Below are 20,047 nucleotides of genomic sequence, written 5' to 3' on the forward strand. Positions count from 1 at the left end.
GAGTAACATAGGCTATATTTAATCCTGGTGCGGGCAGTAGCTCCCACGGGACGCGGGTGAAACCGCGGGAAAACGGCAAGTGTTTAATAAATTGTTTAATTGGACCAAAATAATGTAGGTAAAAGACATTTTTTACACAATATATTATACAAAGCCTTTTGTGGTAACAAATCTCAATTTACAAAATTATAAGGAAACTTACCTAGGTAGTTTATAGACTAATTTTATACATAGGTAGTTCAATAATCGTGGGAAAAATAAAAGTGGTCAAAATATGTAGCATAATTTAAAAAACAACTGACATTCGCTGGACTCGAACCTATAACATTGCTGAAATGAAATGCGTTCATATGAACCGTATGATGAATCAATTCATCGTCTAGTTATAGTTATCGGCACGAATCTTGAGCTCTGACCTACATCTGCGCAGAAGTAATTTATTAGCAAAGAACCAATCCCGAGTGACGGCTATGACGCGATACGCTGCGGGCCAATCACCGCTTTAGCCCCCGCGCCTCACTTCTTACCACAAAAAGGACCCAATAAATTACTTCTGCGCAGGTGAAGGTCAGAGCTCAAGATTCGAGCCGATAACTATATGTTAGGGTACCTACCTAACGCGAAGTTCGTTTATTGTTGAGAATAGGAATATCAGTCGTTTTTCGATACTCTTTTGCGTAAAAATAAAAAAATAAGATTACCTACCTACTGAATATCGGAAATCATAAAGTAAAATCAATAATTTATGAATTTATTCTCTACCGGTATTTAGAGATGGTTGCATTGCTTTTGGAAAGGATCGAATGCGGAAACAAAGTGAATGGTGGTTTGCGTAGCGTGGCGGTTATATCCAGTTTTGGTCAACTGCCCGTGTTACAAGCTAAGTTGTCCTGGCGAATTTAGTTTATGGCTTCACTGGGTAACACGGTCCAGTGATGTGGAAATAAGGAGGAAAAGGTGAAAGGATTTAAATAATGCTGTATGTAAAAAAAATAGTGCTTTATACATCTTTAGGAATATAATTATACAATTAGGACTATGAATTAGGACCGCAAATAAATAAAATGATGAAAAGGGATAGTAAGTAAAAGGTTTAAAATCAAGATAGCACCAGTTTAAAGAAAAGTGCGATATGTATTATCTTAAAACTACTGAATGGATTTTGATGGCACTATAAGTTAATGTCTTCAACCTTCGGATCAAATTTAAGTAAATACATAGCTCATGCCGAAAATTGTGGTAGACGAAGGTGGGTGGGCCTACCTACTAAAAGCCCATAACATGATTTCACATTTGTGTATGTCTTACGTATATTTGGATACATAATTAAACGAGTATGAGTGATACCTAATAATTAAACATTTATGATAATATTTTACTTACAAATGTAAAAATCTAGCAAATATCAGCTGAATGTGCTTCGACTGACATAAATCACATTTTTTGCACACATGCCTGACCTAACAAGGCTATCGACTTCCGTCCTTATCCAATTCGATTCGTTTCACTAATTTATTTACAATCATAAGCTAAGACCGTTTAGATCAGGACCTAATTTAGGCTTTAACAGGTGGTCAGACCAAATAAGGCAAGCATTCGAACCAGCCGTGGTGCCTTTCCGAATTTTGTTCGTAGATACTTCTAATGTTGATTGTCTTTGCTGTTGCGTACGTCGGCATGGAAGCCAGTCTCCCAGTCGGCGACGTAGTTCACCGTCCGCACGGACCCGTCCGGCTCCACCAGAGAATACTGACCTGCATAAATCAAAATATTTATAGGTAACACGGCTACGAGTTTCCGTCGTCCTTCACCGAACATAAATGAGAATTTATGAATAAGTGCTGTGCCATGTATTTAGGTCTCTCTATCTATGGTGAGCGTTCATTCGATTTTCGCCTTGAAATAAACGTGATTGCAGTTGTTATTAATATTCTGCTGAGAATAACAATCATAACAAAAGGCGGATTATTGTATGATACAATACAACCCACACTCTAGAGTGCAGTTAACCACCCATAAGATGGGTGTCATAAGATGGTTACCTTTACTTTTTAAAAACAGTGCATACCTTTAACGACTTCGCCGTCTCTTTCTTCTTTCTGTTGCTTTATGTCACCGGTGTGAGGGTCATTGACACTGTATTCGAAAGCATACCGCGGGTGGGCGTCCTGCAAAAGGGTTATCACAATTTAGATGGTGCCGTGAGAAATGTCAGACGCAACAAAGGTTGCAAACTTGCAACAAGTATTGAATGAACTTTAGTGCCCATTTACTGGGTTAGTTAGGTACCTAAAGCACACCTACGAGTGCAACGAAATTGCCTTTATTGGTGCTGTAAAAGGTTTGCGAGACCTTACAAGTTCGTTACGCGTCAATTAGTTAGTATTTTATTGGTAGTTCGATTTTAGTGATTTTTGGAATCGCCTAGTGAGATCTAGGTACTGTATTAAAATATTACAAGAAGGATCATTTAAAATATATTGACTGACATTTAAATGAACACGTGCTGCGTTCAAGCTGCGGCAAAGTGAATAGCTTTAACAAGCACTTACACAGCAGGACTCCTTATCTCCTCGATAATCCGAGGGTAGTAAGACGACAAAACGGTGAAAGTAGTCTAGATTGAATCGGACAAGTTCGCACTAATTGTTACGTAAGTGAATGTTGCTGATTTAACTCGTCTGACGCACCACACACCTTCGGTTTGACAATAAAAAGTTTGGTAATGCGAGTTAACTGCCCAAAATTCACTGAAGAGATAAAAATTTCGAAAAAATGCAGTTCACACGTGCTTAAGACACACATGATAGCCATAAGTTTACAAAATAAAGAAAACGATATCCTTACTAATAATAAAAATGTGAAAGTATTTCTGCTTGTCTTTCGCGCTGAAAACTATTGAACGGATTTTATTAAAATAAATGCGTGTCTACTTGTTTAGATAATTAATAAACTGCTGAAGTGATTCTGTAACAGAACTAAGTATGTAAACTATAAAAAGTAGTAGAAAGAAAAAATATGTCAAAAAATTCAGGCTAGCTTTTTAAGCTGAACAAAAGTACCTACAGCCTCTACTTTTGTGGCTTTTCCAAATTAAAACAACACCCGAGATTCACCGCTTCATGATAGCTTTTTCATATAACTTTTTTATAGAATTAATAGGGTTATTAAGCCAAACCATAAATGTGCGTTGCGGTTTACTAATTCATTGGAATTGCATAAAAATATGGAGGTGAGGTATATTACTTCAGCTTTTTGTGACTTGAAGTCGTCGAAACCTGCACGTAAATGTGAGATTTAAAAAGGTTGTGTTGTGGATTCTGCGCAGATAGTTGAGTGATAATATAAGGTGTTGCCTTTAGTTAAATTTACCAATACCACAAATAGAAAGCTTTTAAGTATCACTACCTGCTTTTGTTTATAATCTAGATTGTTGCAGTAGCACTAGTGCCTAAAGGATTGTTTGCAATTTAGAATGGTCAGTCAGTTTACGTAATTGTTAGTATCTTAAATCAGTTCGCTCTAGTCTTCGTGGAGACAAATATTTACTAAGTAACTGAGGTACATAGCCACAATGCGGACTCTATAAATTATGCTACCTTCACCTATTTCAAGTCAGCTGAGCTTAAGACCGATATTATAATGAATTCAGTGTTTTAACTTGTTGGTAAAGTCTCAACAGTTGGTTCAATTTGTTGTTATTATTGTCAGATATCTTCTAAACTAGGGTATTCACAATTAAGTCGAATAGTTGTAGCTAACCTTGACCACTACTCACTGAATCATTAAGTTCATTAGGACACCTATTATATTTGTTATAAGAAAAATATTTACAACATAAATGGACAATTTAATGATATAAGAGGTATAATGATCGTACGAATTCCATTCTACAAATTAATAACATGTCTACAATCTATTAATGCGGTTCTGCTAATTCAATTTAAACGTTTAGATGTAAACCCACACCTAATCAATCAAATGACAGTGCAATGGGGTTTGTAGACCATTGCACAACATGTAGGTAAACATGAACCACTTCACGCTTGACAATTTCTTACATTTGAGCACAGTGAGACGGTAATCGGTCAAGATTTCGACGTGGTGGAACCAGTCCTGGATCTAACTCGACAGCCAATCAAATTGATTACGTCACTGTATTAGTTGTAGGGATATGAAGTAACTATTCTATGGTATGCCGCAATGTCCTGAGGCACATACGTTACACATGAGTTTGAGGCAATTCTCAATTCATTGGATTCACAGAAATTAAAATAAGCCGCACATTTATAAAAGTGTAAAATATTATTTCTTAATCAAAACTAATTTGGTCGATAGAAGAAAGATTAGGAAGTGTTACAAAATGAGAAATATTAATTTTAAATCAACAACAAAATTGTGATTACGTTCTCAAAGCGCATGTCAACAAATGAAATGATTGACGATCATTTAATTATAGTGCGTTAGTACTTACATAATTTTCCAAGAATTCTGTGTGAACATTCTTGCCGAGGGGTGCTGCCGCGACCTTCGCAACAGCGGGCGCGGCCACCGCGGCGTAGGCCGGCGAGGACACATGCGCCACACCCACGGGAGCACTCGCGTACTGACTCACTGACGCCACGGCCGGCGCGGAGTACTGAGCAACCACAGGCGCTGAATGCTGCACCACAGCAGGAGCAGACTGTTGAACTGAATATTGCGCAGGAGCTGAATACTGCGCCACTACCGGAGCCGCGTACTGCGCAGAATGTTGCGTCACTACCGGTGCAGAGTACTGCTGACTGATTGATGCACCAGAATGTTGGGATACGGCTGGTGTGAAGTAGTTCGAAGATGGCGCAGACACGTGGGACACAGAAGATGTGGAGTACTGTGACACTGCTGGAACGAAGTGAGCACCCGGTGCCGCTACCGGAACTTGACTGTATTGAGCGTACTGAGCAACAGACGGTGCTGCGACGGCCGAGTACTGTGTCTGTCCGAAGGTTTGTGGTTGCTGCACTCTCAAAGCGGGCGATGTTGCGTATCCTGCAGATGGAGCGGCATACACTTGTGACACGACCGGTCCTCCAGTTTGGATGCTGCTGTAGGAGTTGAGGGATGCCTTTGCTGCTGATCCAGTTGAATAAGCTTGTTGAGCTATCAAGTTTTGTGTCACATAAGAAGTCTTAGCAGGAGCTATCGAAAACTTGGCGATAAGTGGAGCCGCGGTCACTTTGGCGAGGATCGGTGCTTGGGCGTATGTGGCGAGTGGTCGCACAGTTTTGCCACTTGAAGCAGCTGATGACAGACCGGCAGACGTCGTGTAACCGTGAAATTCTTTAGTGGTGTATCCTTGTGAAGCGTAGTTGTTGTAGTTGGATGATGAAGATTGATACGAGGCAGATGGTTGTGCTGCGTATGTGATTTGAGGAGCTGCAGACTGGTATGTTATGCCAGTTGAATATGCTGCACTGCCTCCAGCCGAGTAGCCTGAGCTTCCACTTGACGAGTAGCCTGAGGCGCCAGAGTACTGGTACGCGGGTGCGGCGACGATCGGTTGTGAAATTAAGTTGGCAGCAGGTGCTGAGATCGTTTTGATGCCGGTTGTGGTGAGCTGCACCGACGGCGCAGCGTATGAGTAACCATTATCGCAATTAGATACTTTCTGTACCTGACTCAAGTGATAGTTCAGATCAGGGTCGTGATACGCAAGCACATGTTGAAGTGCCAACACAATGAAGATTACCTGAAACAAAGAATGGAGAACCGTATGTTAAGTTAGTTTACATAAGGATATCGTAAGATTTAAAAAAAAAAGAAATTTAATTTAATTTACTTACCGTCTTCATTCTTATTTAATTTTTTTGCACTCTATAAACAATATCGCATAAATTATTATTTTCGTAATATTCGCATTAAAATCGAAAGCTCAAAGTGTATTTGCCAAACTTAAGCGTAAATCGAAATGAGAGCAAAGTTGGTCCGCAAAGTCTTATATAGCGATCTCATATGTGTAAGAGCGGGTCACACTTTTTCACGTTCGCCGTCAGAGTACGTCGGTGGGCGCGGCGCGGGCGCTGCTGGATAATCTACGGCCATATACTAATGTACGACTGCCACACGTTAGAAACACCATTATGTTAACTTAGTGTGTAGCTACCTCTATAAATATCGCTTAATTAGGTCCAGGAATACGTGAGATACATTCAGATTGAATTGATTGATTGTCTCTTTTGCTAACATTTCAGCGGGCTAGTTTTTATGACAAAATGTTAACTTGGAAATAGGGTATTATTATTTGTTCAATAGCAAAATAAACCTATTTCGTAGCTGTGATCAAGGCTTTTAATTTTACATTAACTCTAAAGTAGGAGAAAAATCTCTACTAGGAATATAAAGTGAAAATTATCTATCCTAAGCAACAACTCGTTTGCATTCAGTCTGCAGACAAAATTAAGTAGATCAAAGAGTTAATATTTAAATCTTTATTTCATCTTACATTAACATGAAAACTACAGTAGAATTCATATATAACGACTTCGCTTATAACAACTAATCGGTTTCAGCGACGACAATCTTTACTCAAGTTAGGTTTCGTATATAGGTACTAAGACAATATAACCGTTTAGTGCGACTCCGGTTTAAGCGACCAACTGCTTATAGCGACCAATATTTATTATAATACGTCCGGTTAAAACGACACATGCGCAATGTTTTGTTTACCTACGCACTCGCACCTCCGCCCCGCGTTCGTATCGTTTAAACCTTCCCTGGACCTCTACAAACATTCTAAAACCAAAATAAGCCAAATCGGTCCAGCCATTCCGGAGTTTTAGTCAGACTAACGAACAGCAATTCATTTTTATATATAAGAAGACTGGCTGACCCAACAAACTTCGTATCGTTTAAACCTTCCCTGGACCTCTACGAACATTTTAAAACTAAAATAAGCCAAATCGGTCCAGCCATTCTCGAGTTTTAGTGAGACTAACGAACATCATTTTAATATTATAAGAAGATATATATTCGTAAGTTATGTATGTACAAGTTAAGTTATGTACTTAAGAAATAATCCGTCCGTTTTGTGCGTCGTCCGGTTAGTACGACATAGTATCGTCGGTCCCTTGAAGGTCGTTATATCCGGATTCTACTGTATTTCCATTTGAAATCATTAGTGCACCTGTTACATTTGCAATTAAAAAAGCCGGCACAAAGTTACGATTCAATTATTAACGTCGGTCATGGTTGCCTTCGGCATTAATCCTAAGCTGAATAATAAGTTGCTTCATGACTTGACATTCAAAGTATATAAGTACCACATGATACTTAAGCACATAATTCATACGTCACTTGCGAAATTAATCCCGCTATTAGACTAATACGACGGATTTGTTTATTCGAGTCATTGATATCTTTTGAGCGAATTAGAAGTAGGTATGCTATAAGGATCCGTAAATTATAGATAATCGGCTCGATTCGAAGAATTTTCAATAATTCGATATTGTTATTAAAAATAATAGCTTTAAATATTTAGTAATTTAAAGCTATTTTCTATTTGTTTTTGAGGCAACAACATATTTAGAAGTGTGAGTTATTTGAATGGTTGAAGTAAGTACTAAGTAGTTGCCTAGGAATTGGTACGATATGGTAATGAATAAATCGGTAGTTTAAATTCGATACTAATCCCCAATTAAGCAACTAGTAGTATGGGGATTGAGTTCACCCGATATTTTACTGTGATGTTTATTAAATGAGTTCTTGGTCTAGACAGCAGATTGAAGAGATAACATTAATTATTATCCAATATTATGTTAATAAATACTCTATGATTCAGAATGCAAGCAGTTTAATATTAATTTCTGTATTTATTGTAACGGATATTAGAAGAGGCATAGATAGATAACGCATCATTTGTATATGTAGCCGGGTCGGTGACATAACTAATTAGCAATTTCGTTAAATATTAAGTGAATTATTATTGTTTGAAATTATATAAAAATAAATAAAAGAATAGTCTAGCTAGAGTCTAGAGTATAATTTACAAGATAAGCAAAATTATACCAAGTATTCAGACAAAGCTTGAAATATAAGAGCATCTGAAAGAGTGACTATTTATAGTTCAGAAGAGCTTTAAGACTTCCTATGTCCTTTTTCAGGCTTATTATATACGCACCTACTGATTACCTTCGCAGTTTTAATATTGAATATACCGTAATACATTTACAGATTTAATACTGTTATTCAGAATAAGCTAAGGAACCCAGCTACACAAATACGGTGCGACCACTTTTTCTCAGTCGGTGCAATCAGTGATCGATGTTTTTAGCGCCTGAGTGTGTATTTGTTAGATAGATCGTAGGCACTCGATTTTGCATTTGAACTAATTGCGTGTCTGACTTCAACATTTCTTCACACATGTACAGGTTAGTAATTTACGTCATTTAAAACGTTGATACGGGTTGTGGCTTGCATAAGCGAACTAGCCCCTAAGCTCTTAACTTTAGCTTACATGCAAATGACGAAACTCACATGCCTAGTGGTAGGATTTGAAATAAAACCGTAATATATGGGCTGTATATCTGCACTGTCCAGTGAGGTTAACAAATATTCGTTATTGCACTTACTCTAGATAGATAGTATGGTATCAAACTGTTTTTGAGAATCAATGGAGGCGGGCTATGGTCAGCAGTAGACGTACTTTTTTCTGAGGTTGTAAATCTTCAGATGGTCTCTCCCACTGCCGCCACAGAAGCTGTTATTTTGTTTAAAATTGGTTATGAAACTTTATACCGATAAATAATTTTTCTTTAAGTACATTTGTATAAATGCCCATTATGGAAGTAGTGTAAGGTTTGTTATTGAAAACAGGTAAAACGGATATTGCCAAATGAAACGGATAGACCGAGAATTTGGTAATAGGGCGGACTTAGGGCAAGCATTCGTAAAATGTGATTAATAGGTGAATTATTCAAATTAAGGTTGTAAACATGTCTATTAAAAATAATTACAACTGTGTAGTACATGGGAAATTCACGCTTAGTAACAAAACCTTTGGGGTATTATCATTTTGTTGAAAAGTTCGTAATATTGTGGGTGCGCCCTTTACCACTTACACAAGTGCCATTGTTTTGAAAATGAGTAAAGACGAATTAACAAATTAATCTCTCCAAGTTTGGACGCAATCATAACTAGGCCAAGTATAAATTATTACTTGCACAATTGTTGATATTGACAAATATAAATAAATATTTTCGATTTCGATAGTGTCAATAGTTTCATAGAAAACGACAGCTGCTTTACAATTTTGATAGATAATGATTTTATTCTAAAAAACAGTTTCAGATAATCTATACTTCTGAACTAATATAATAGAGAGGATTTTTTTTTTGTAAAGGCTCCGAAACTACTAAACGGTTTTGAAAAATTCTTTCACTGTTAGAAAGCTACACTCCTCCCGGCATTCCCACGGGACGGGTGTGAAACCGCGGGAAATGGGCTAGAAGCTATTGATATAAAATTGACATAATTTCGCTACAGCTTGGAAACCCTATGCAGAAACTGGAGTCAGCGCGATTATCCAGATTATTACCGTATTATGTAAGGCAGTCCTCATGAAACTGTGGTACCAAGCGGCAGTAATGCAAATGTGCTACAAATCGCAGTGAGCTCAGCAACCGATGTGGACCTCGATAATGTCCAGGCGTAGCCACCACCGATTTATATCTTGTCACCAAATAACTGCTAGCTTCGGTTACATGGAGTATGTAGTAAATGGAGACAGATAAAGTTTATTATTTATTATATAGGTATATTTCCTTTCTTCTTTCTTTCCAGGTATGCGTGGCGTTTCATGAAAGTCAAACATTTGAGTTTTATTTTAGCGTACTTTTAGTATTTGACAGCTTAGACATTAAAGCTCAAAATATTTTACAACTTTTGTAGTAATAAATACATAATTAGGAAATCAAATTATGAATCACAATTCTAAATAACTATCTTAATACATTACATAAGTTAATACTAAAAGTACAAGTCAAAACTGGTGTACGAATCATTAATATTACATTATGAGCACTCCATCTGTTAACTACTCCGTGACCAACTCGTGCGCAGACCCATGCCCAGTAGCGCTCCCAAACCTGATTGTTAATCAACAAGTGCTCGGCCAGTATTTGTTTTATTGACTAGTTTTTATAAAGTAGGTACCTACTAGGGCATGCAATTTCGGTAAATCAAAAATTACCGGTAAAAATTCGGTAATAAAAATATTTTTACCGGTAAACCGGTAAAACGGTAATTTTTGTAATTTTTTTAAAATGTGCTATTATAACAATAAGATTGGGTAGTCTTAAAGCAAAAACTAAATAAATATGCAAAGTATAAGGTGGTAAACGTTTTTTGTGACGTGGGCCGTAACAAAAAACATGTCAGTACCATCCGTACGCGATGTCGCCGACAAAATGCAAGAGAAACGGCTGCGATGGTACGGACATGTAAAAAGGAGTGACACCTGAGGACATCGGCAGTGTGAATGTGATACTCAATCTCAATATACCCGGTTAAAGGCGTAAAGGCAGGCCGAAACCGTGGTGGTTGAGTGTGATGAATAACATGAAAATCTGCGAACTTGAAGAGGAAGATGTCTATTCAGGAGGATAGAGCGAAGTGGAAGAAGGAAGATACGGAAAGCCGACCCCGTCACAAGACGGGATAAACGCTAAGAATTACCGTAAAAAATATTTTTTTCATTGAAGTGAAAGCCCTTTTTTATGGTAAATCATCAAATGACAGACTGTTTCTGTCTAAAACCCAAGTTTTTTAGTAGGCATTTTATGGACCAGGGTCGCGGTAACTCTTTCGAACAATCCCGGGGCCCCGGCAGGCGTTGGCCCTGCTGGGCCCCACTGGGTTTGCTGACATCTCCCTGAGGAGCCCGTGGAACAACGCGCGCCGCTGACACGGGTCTGTTGTCTATGCAGACGGTGGAACGATGAGCCACCCGAACTCACCGTCCACAGACCGACGCCTACGATGGCCAGGAGTCGTCTCTCGACCCTTGGCACCCATGGTGTCTTCCTGGTCCACTACAGCGGCTGGGATGAGAGGTCCTACTCGCAGTCGCTCCGCCGTCTCCTTCTCGAGCATGACTGCTTCGCAGAAGGAGGCGACGGCTTCCCATTCCCTCTAACTCCGGACCATGGCTTGAACCAGGGAAGGACGCGAAAGGTCGCCGCTGCCTTGCTGATTGCCTCGACGACAACACGGCGGTATCCTTCCCAGGCAGTGCACACCTGGACTGTGTGCTCCACCGTGTTCTCAGAGCTGTCCGCATGTTGGTGAAGTAAAAGCCCTTGCTCAGTAAGGTCATAGAGTAGGTAAAATAAGCATTAGCTACATTTGTACCTAGTATGAGCTGACAGCTATGAAGAAAAACAGAATGACCGAATGAATACAATTTTTTTAGATTTTATAAATTAAGATGAGAAAGAAGATTTGTATCTAACCTAGAGATAGTTAAGGACACACAAGTTTACTTTCCCAAAAAACAGCAACATTAACACTCTTATAATACGTAATGTATGTGTTATGGACCAAGTGATAAATTGGGCAGTATACATAATGCCCGGTCATTATGAATAATGCCCAATATGAGAGTGCAATTTGATAATAATTATTCAAACAATCAAATTGACCGGGCACTTTACATATTGCCCGTGACCTTTTGGGCAAAGTAATACAAACATATTTAATTTCATTTTTTTTATTGTTATTTAACTTAAAATAAACTAAATATAATAACACATCCCATATCAATTGACAGGGCATAGAAGTAAGCATGCAACATGCTGCAAGCATGGCTTCTGTCATGACTCCGGCGCTGCGGGGCTCCGGCGGTCCCATGCGAGCTTATCGTCGCAGATGATTTTCACGCTCACCACCGCAGCTTCGGCTTGCTGGCCGGCTCGGCCGGCCAGCCTCAGCCGCGGCGGCGAGCGTTAAAACTACCTGCGCCTCAGCTCGCAGGCCGCCTCGCCCCTCCGCGCCTACGCGGTTTTGAATTGCACTCTAGGGGTAGGGCAGACAAGACTACGTGGAGTCGGTTTTGCAGCGATTCGTTTTCGTCACTAAGTTCAGTTTTTAATACAAGGTTTTGAATCCAAATTAAATTCTACCATAAAAAAAACGAGTCCGATTAATAATTTTGTGGCTAGACTTATAATTTCCCATTAAAATAGAACATATAATTTAAAACAATAATCATAAAATATGTAGCAAGTAACAGGATTTATTTATTAGAACAACTGCCACCCTCGCACCGCATAAAATATAGCTTTATTATCAAATTGCCCAACTATCATGTAGCAATATAATAATGCCCGTGCAATGTGATAAATAATGAAGTTAAGATAGTTATTAATCACTTGGCCCGATAAAGCTAGACATTATTCATAATGCTCGGGCATTATAAATAATGCCCGAATTAATCACATGGTCCATAACATATGCAACATTACATTATATTCAGGCTACATGACAAAGATTTGACGTTAAATGAACAATTGCTATATTTTATCAGAAAAACGTAAAAACCGGTAAATTACCGGTTTCATATTATTTTTACCGGTAATTTAAAACTCGCAAAAATGGGCGATTTACCGGTAAAAACGAAACCGGTTAACCGGTATTGCATGCCCTAGTACCTACACACATGGTACAAAATGTAATACATTTTTACGTAACCGTCTAACAACTGGCGCGAGGTTCCCAAAGTAATGGTCGCCTTTATTATCTGTGCAAGGTCGATTTAGTTATTATAAAAATAAATAAAACATCGAAAAATGCTCTTTATTTAATGAGATTCTTAGTGATCGTTTGGCATTGACTTGGGTTTACTTTTTAGTTTAATGTTTCAGTCTAAGTACATATTTTACTTACGTTAATGGCTAAGGCGTAGTTGTTTGTATTTAATTATAACTTTAATGTCTTAATCGTTGTGAATGTTATGTTTACAGCGTATTAACAAAGATCTTTTGTACATAAAGAAATAAAGCTTTTACACTTTACTATTTAATGAGCTAATGGAGCCTCTTAGCGATAAATTGGTGCCCAAGACACATGAAGGCTCGTTTGTGAAACCTCTTTTACATAATATTTTTGGATATAAGTAAGTACGTAATATTTTTGATTTAATTTTTAAAGAAAATGATGCCATTGACAACGATTAAAAAGATATTTTCTTTGGCACCTACTTTTTTATGTATCGGTCTTTAAACTTTTCTATATGCCTTAGAACATTTCACCTTAATAGATGCATATCATCACCAGGTGGTCACTATTTTAGCGAATACTAATTGTATTAATTAATTGCCTCTTACGATTGCCGCACGAGCGGAAGCGGTTGCGGAATGAGCGAAGCGATGTTATTCGAGCAATGTCAGTATCTTACTTAATCTTTATTTATGTTAATTACAATTATCGGAAGAAATATCTGGTGTATTAGCTTAATTTGTCATTACTATATAAATGTTTGCAGATTGATAGATTGATACATTGCCTTGTTAGAATGGTACCTAGTAGTTAGTTCTAATCGTGATTGCTGAGATGAGGTTCTAGATTTTCATTGTAAGTCGGAAAAGTGCTGATGAAGTCGGGGTTTAGAGATTGGTCTCATAAGTCTAGACCATTGACTGAACTACATTTTAGACTTTTAGGCATTATGAATGTTATATTTTTGTTAAATAAAGAAGTGATTAACAAGTCCTAGATTCTAGATTCCCTGAAAAGGTAATCTAATGCTATTTATGTACAAAAGACCAGCTAAATTTCAATTAGAGTCGTGGGTTATTAAGCCTTTTGTTCACAGTCTAGGTAATTCTATTGGCATGCTAATGTGTCCTAGTTCCCGAACGACCAGTGGACAGGGAGAGACATGTCGTGATTTCAGGCAGTTAATTAAACAGAACTGACATTTATCATAACGATGCTAAGGAATTGTGATCGAAATATGACTCATGCTTTTATTATAAAGCGGTCCAGCCTTTGCTTGTATGAAATGCCCTTTTAAACATATCGTAATCAGCAATAGTTTTGCAAAATAAACAGTTCTGACGTTGTATTTATGAGATTACATACGCCTTGGGCGTATCTTAGAGCCATTTTGTAAGATGTTATTAAGGTATGTTAAGGAGCGGTGTGTAACTGTATCAAAGTAAAATTATCTTGATGAAAGTGATGTGAATGAAGTGATTTTTCTGCAAGATTAAATATGTTTTATATGATTAAATATGTATGCGACGGGTTTGTTATAAAGTGCTTTATATTGATATGATTCGTTAATTACATCACAAGTTGAACTCGTGGGTGTTTTGTGTATTAATATACACTTCACTAAATTGCTTAATTTTACCTGTTGTAATGTGCCGATACAGATTAAATACCAATAAATCTGCCTGGATGTATTCATAGCCGAGAACATAAATTATGCTATTATTGTTATGCCGTGTTGAATAATTTAATTAAATGAATCAGCCCATTTAGGTCGAATTCCAATATCCTATCGACTGCGAATCAATGACAATTACTGGGCAGAGATTTAGTCTCCATATAGCCATGTACTCATTATACCTCATACTAGCTTCCGCCCGCGACTTCGCCCGCGTAGAGTTCGGTTATATCGCGTTTCCAAGAGAATTCTTCAAAAGTCCGGGATAAAAACTCTCCTATGTTCTTTCTCAAAGTCAACTCTATCACTGCACCAAATTTTATTAAAAACAGTTAAGTGGTTTAGACGTGAAAACGTATCAGACAGACAGACAGACAGGCAGAGTTACTTTCGCATTTATAATATGAGTAGGGATTATGAGCCTAATCTTTAAGTTCATTACACGTTACTCGGCTTTTGTAACACCGTAATTTGTACGACTTTATTCAAATGTCAGACTACCAGACGTTATAATGGGCTGGTACCGACGTTTCTACGTACGATATGCTTCAGTTTTAGCTTAGTCAGTAATTTATTAGTGGATATTGATGACTAGATCTGATTTTAAGATAATGTAGATACCTAAGCTTTTAGTTTGTGGTCACTGGTTCACAAAGGTCCTGTCTGAAATATTGTGGAATTTTGTTACAAAACCTTTTAACCCTTCTACCGATAGTACCTACCTATATCTTATTCATTATTTTGCGTATATATTTTATAATTATTTATGCATATGGTTATGCTATTTGCCAACCATTTACTATGATCTAATATTAGTAAAATGATCGAGTGTGTGCACGCATGAAGAAAGCTTGCGCAAGTTTCGCTAACCATTCGGTAATGTTATCGTTATGGTATTGGTACCCGAACTTGTTTGTTATTGTCAAATTATTACGTACCTGTCGACATGCTCCCTATAAGTATTTTAGATATCGAGTAAGTTTATTATACGATCGATTATAATAGTTAATACATAACTAAAGCTTTTAGAGTAATTAATTAGTTCACTACTAACCTACCCACACTTTTTTCTTGACCTGAATTTACTTTTCATTTCATTTGACCCAGACCTGATTACAATTTTATCGTGAACTTAAAACAGTACATTAAAAAGCTATAATCGATAAGCTCAAACCAATTAAAGAGCACTATTTACATCCTGTTTTAATAAAAATACCTACATTTTAATAAATATTTAAACATAAGGCATTTTAATTTATTGTTCCGCAATAAAACTGCAGATACATATACCTACAAGCGCCTACTTATTAACTTTTGCTTTTCATATCCTGCCAGTGTCATGCCAACTGTCGAGCGATTGTTAATCGATGATCAATTATATCGATTACCGATTGCTTGTTGATGTGTTTAATTCGTTTGGAAATAAATCGTATAAGGTATTATGTAAGGAGAGCTGATCGCCGATAACACAAGGATCTCTGTAATCTGGCGCCGGATCGCTCGTGCTTCAATTTTACGGTTGAGTAACTGTATAGTGTATATCTAAAAGATCTGATCATGACCTATATGACTGTTTGATCTACATCAGGAGGTATTGTGTGACATGACGAATGGGGGTAAACCATTCACCTGTGTTTGAATTTGGTGAAATTAAGACATTATGTTTTGAGCCTATAAAATAAAGATTTTAAATTATACCGGGATAAAATATAGCATATATCACTCAGGACGTGTTGCTATCCAACAGTAAAAGAAATTCAAATCGGTTTAGTAGTTTAGGATACAAACCAACACCAAAAATTTCCTCTTTACCATATTATGTGCCTATGTGCAGCATAGACGTATATAGATAAAAATACCTGTCTAGTTAGATTTCGTGTTCAGTGTCTAGGTGTTACTTTGTACCTGATACTGAGCTGTACAAATAGATGTTTAGTAATCACTATATTGAATACTTATTGTGATCGTAAAATGTAAAATAGAATATGTAGTTATTTGTAAGCTCAAGCTGCAGCCGCGATCTTTATCTCAGTCGGCAGTTCCGTTCACTTAGTTGTCACCGTGATTCAATGAAACTTGCATTTGCAACCTACTTCATGCCTTAGTAATAGAAGTAAAAAGCTAGAATTATAACTATGAAGGCATGTGAGATAATAAACGTAACGTATGTAGTTAATCGCGCCTTCAATTCAATGGACAACACTAGGTTTTGCTCTTTTACAATGCAAAGTAAGCACGCGACCAATGCAGCTGTGTCATGAAAAAGTTTCATAAAATTAGTGTCAAGACACGCTGTCCAACAAATTGGTTTAGAGGAAAAATATATTGGGTACACTGGAAAAAAAATAATTTGAAAACCAAGTCTACGCACACTAGTTGATCATTTCATTGTAGGAATTATTATTGATAAGATAATAGCGTAATAGGTAAGTATAAAAGGCGCACCAAAGTCAAAATTGCACTGTCCGTCTCGTTCATAAATTTTACCGCGAAACACCGCTATTTTCGGATTCAAAAAAATCCGATACAGATCCGAAAGCCTGTTTAAATAATTCATGAGGTAAATAATACATTATTCATTAATTACCTAATTATAAAATGCAGCGAACAAAATTGAGCATGCAATGACATACAAAATATAATATTCAAAATATTAATGTAACCAACTTTTTTATGCTCTGCAAAAAAATATTACTCTCGTTCGGTAGTCGACTAAAACATTGAAAAGTAAACGACATGTGAACGTTACAAAGCATCGGATTATGATCGATTATATCTCGTTCACGACTCGAACTACTTTAAAACAGTAGTTAATGTGCATGTGTCGACAATAGGTTATTGAGATACCGTGCAAGCTAAACACGTGTTGTGTGGACACTTGCACAATGTAAAACAGGTACGAATATATAAGTCAAGCCTTAGAAAATAATGTGGCTGCTAGGTAAAATACTTATCGTGGGAATAGGTGTACAGTGCTGCACCTATCTTTGTATATCTTGTGTAATTAAATACACTAAAATGTCAACCTTTAAATATTAATAAGAAAATCGGGAAAACCACCCAACCGCATCGAGCAAGGGTTGTGATTAACGTTCAATCCTTCTCTGTGACAGGAGGCATATGGGACGATACAAAAAGGATGACGATGATGATAAAGAAAATAGGGCTTACAACGGTCTTTTTTTTCGATTTTTTCAGCAAGGTTAACCACCTATTTTCTGTTGTCTAGATTTGAAAAGTTACTATATTTGGTAGGTAAGTATAGTTTACAGGTCTTGAAGAAAAGACAGCTGACAACAGACCCGAGTAACCTGAATATCGATTAAATCTAAACCTATTGTTATCTCCGTTTAGTTGCGTTGCAGGGGTTAGATTACAGTCGCTCCGATAACCTGCGATTGTCATTTGTTTAGTCCTGATATTCAGCAACGATACCTGTACTTAAGTATACTTATTTACTTTGTATTACTTAGACAAAAATGAAATGTGAAAATTGTTTTTCTTTTCAATTATTTTATAAAAACTTTTTTTCCAGTTTCGAGCATCACATTATAGTTTGAAAAAAGTTCTGTTTAGCTGAAAGTTTAAATTGTTGAGAAGATGCGAAGCTACGCAGGGATGAACTGGAACAGAAATTGCAAAAGCTGAGGCCGAAATTCGAAAGCTGTCCTGTAATGAGCATGAGGAAAGACGTAAGTTCTACATAGACTAGTTTTATACGGGATGTTGAAAATGATATAGAATTTAGATCAAACCCATTAATCCATTTCTGAAGTATCATTGTAAGCTTATATTTCACGTGGGTGTACAAAGATAGTTAATTAGCTGTCAGTCTTCTGAATAGTGACCGAATAGCAAATATTTTGATGACTCACAGCGGCAGGTAATCATGGCCAATGAGTAAGGTAGTAAGGCCTAACGTTGCAATAGTAGTATGACGTTAATGTAGCGTGACGAATTTTTTTATATTACAATCTTTTATTTACCCTTTTGTATGGTCATGAATGAAGGCTGTCAATTAGGCCTGTTAATTTTCACCAGCTTTTTTGGCAATAGATGCTCAGCATGTGTGTCGCTGTTGACAAAAAGCTAAATCACTTTCATCTGTGACTAAGTTTATACAGGCGTATACTGAAACATATATTTACATAATCCACTTAAACAGGATCTAGGTATGTAAATGTTAAAGTAGATTAATTTTAATATATTTTTTCTGTATCAATTTAGTTATCACTTCTTATATCGCAGGGAGATGTAATTTCTTTATGAATATGTAAGCTTTTTGATGAATAAACAAAAAACAAAATTAACACCTGTATTATTTATGTAAGTCTGCATTTATCGTAGAATATTAGACTAACAATTTGCTGCAAGTCTTTAGAGTTTGTATACTTTTATTTAATGTATTCTCTCATAATGGTAATCTACACATTATGAAATATCTGTAATACAGCACCTCTAGCTTCTGTACAGTTGACATAATCCTAATGTTATAGTCACATGTTACGCCACCGTATTAAGTTAAGACAGTATTATGTTAGACGGCGACCGGACACTAAGCAATAAAATACTCAGAGCACAATGCATAGGTGAAAGTGATTTAAGTCAATCAAAGACCCCGCGCAAGTTTATTACTTAATTTACTAACCTGCAAAGAATGTTCTATGATAGATTAAGGTTACGTTACGCTTAACCCCGTCAATAGATGGAATATCTATACTCGTTTCGCCTTAAGATTAATACAACTGATAATAAACATTATCCATTGTGCACGAAGCTATGGGTTGGCGCGACAATGAGATACAGGATTAAAGAAATCATTACCATTGTGTAATGGTTTATCCGGTTAGAGGAGACAAGGTCTGGCATATCTGTTGCATTTCATTTTCTGTGGCCGTTAGTTTGTCTTTGTTACATGACCACATGGATTTATTGTGACGTTGAATATATATGGGGTGGTTTAGATATTCAGTTTGGTAAGTAACAGTGGTGAAAGTTTAGCAATCGATGCATTGCGTACTGGTCCTACGTTACAGGTGGCCTGTCTCATATGAAACATGTAGGACATTTCTACATACGACTACAAATATAGGGTCCGTGCTCTAATGGAATATTCAAATTGATGTCTATTTTCCTCGATAGTTTACAAGATGTTAAACGCAGTTCAGTAGGTAAGTATTTAATATATACTACATATATTGCGAAAGACAGTTTTATGACTGATCTTAAAAACATTTTTTTTGTCACATAAGATCATATTTACAATATTATGTATAGATTTGCAAATCTAAAAGTAAAGCTCCGATAAGATACTCTTCCTCATAACTTCCACCACAGTTATTCGTTTTTTAAATAGCTGATAAACTAAGCTGGATATTTAAAGGTAGCGTAAAAAGGCCTTTACATAATATCGGTGTCAAAGAAATTAATGACCTGACGGAAAGGACCAACGTTTATGAGCTCCGTAGATTGCCTGATCTAGATTTAATTGACCGAGTCTATTGGTTGCGTCATGCCGACAAAGTATTACTATGTAGGTATGCAATTATTGGACAATAATCAATTTTAACATATTACTCCTAAGGATAGTAAAACAGGTTTGCGAGGTATTAAGTTGCT

At 36.9% G+C, this 20,047-nt stretch overlaps 1 protein-coding gene across 1 annotated transcript; it reads right to left on the bottom strand.

Annotated features, from left to right (window-relative positions):
* Positions 1-723: 723 nt before the first annotated feature.
* On the bottom strand, positions 724-5,976 carry LOC135116714 (uncharacterized). Its single transcript, XM_064034163.1, has 4 exons — positions 5,826-5,976; positions 4,475-5,731; positions 2,069-2,168; positions 724-1,754 (listed from the first exon to the last, which is right to left on the bottom strand). The coding sequence occupies exons 1-4, from the start codon at positions 5,832-5,834 to the stop codon at positions 1,642-1,644; spliced, it is 1,479 nt and encodes a 492-aa protein (XP_063890233.1). The 5' UTR covers positions 5,835-5,976; the 3' UTR covers positions 724-1,641.
* Between the last annotated feature and the right edge of the window lie 14,071 nt (positions 5,977-20,047).

The sequence above is a fragment of the Helicoverpa armigera genome, chromosome 4 (assembly GCF_030705265.1).
Source record: "Helicoverpa armigera isolate CAAS_96S chromosome 4, ASM3070526v1, whole genome shotgun sequence".
In the NCBI taxonomy this organism is placed as follows: domain Eukaryota; kingdom Metazoa; phylum Arthropoda; class Insecta; order Lepidoptera; family Noctuidae; genus Helicoverpa; species Helicoverpa armigera.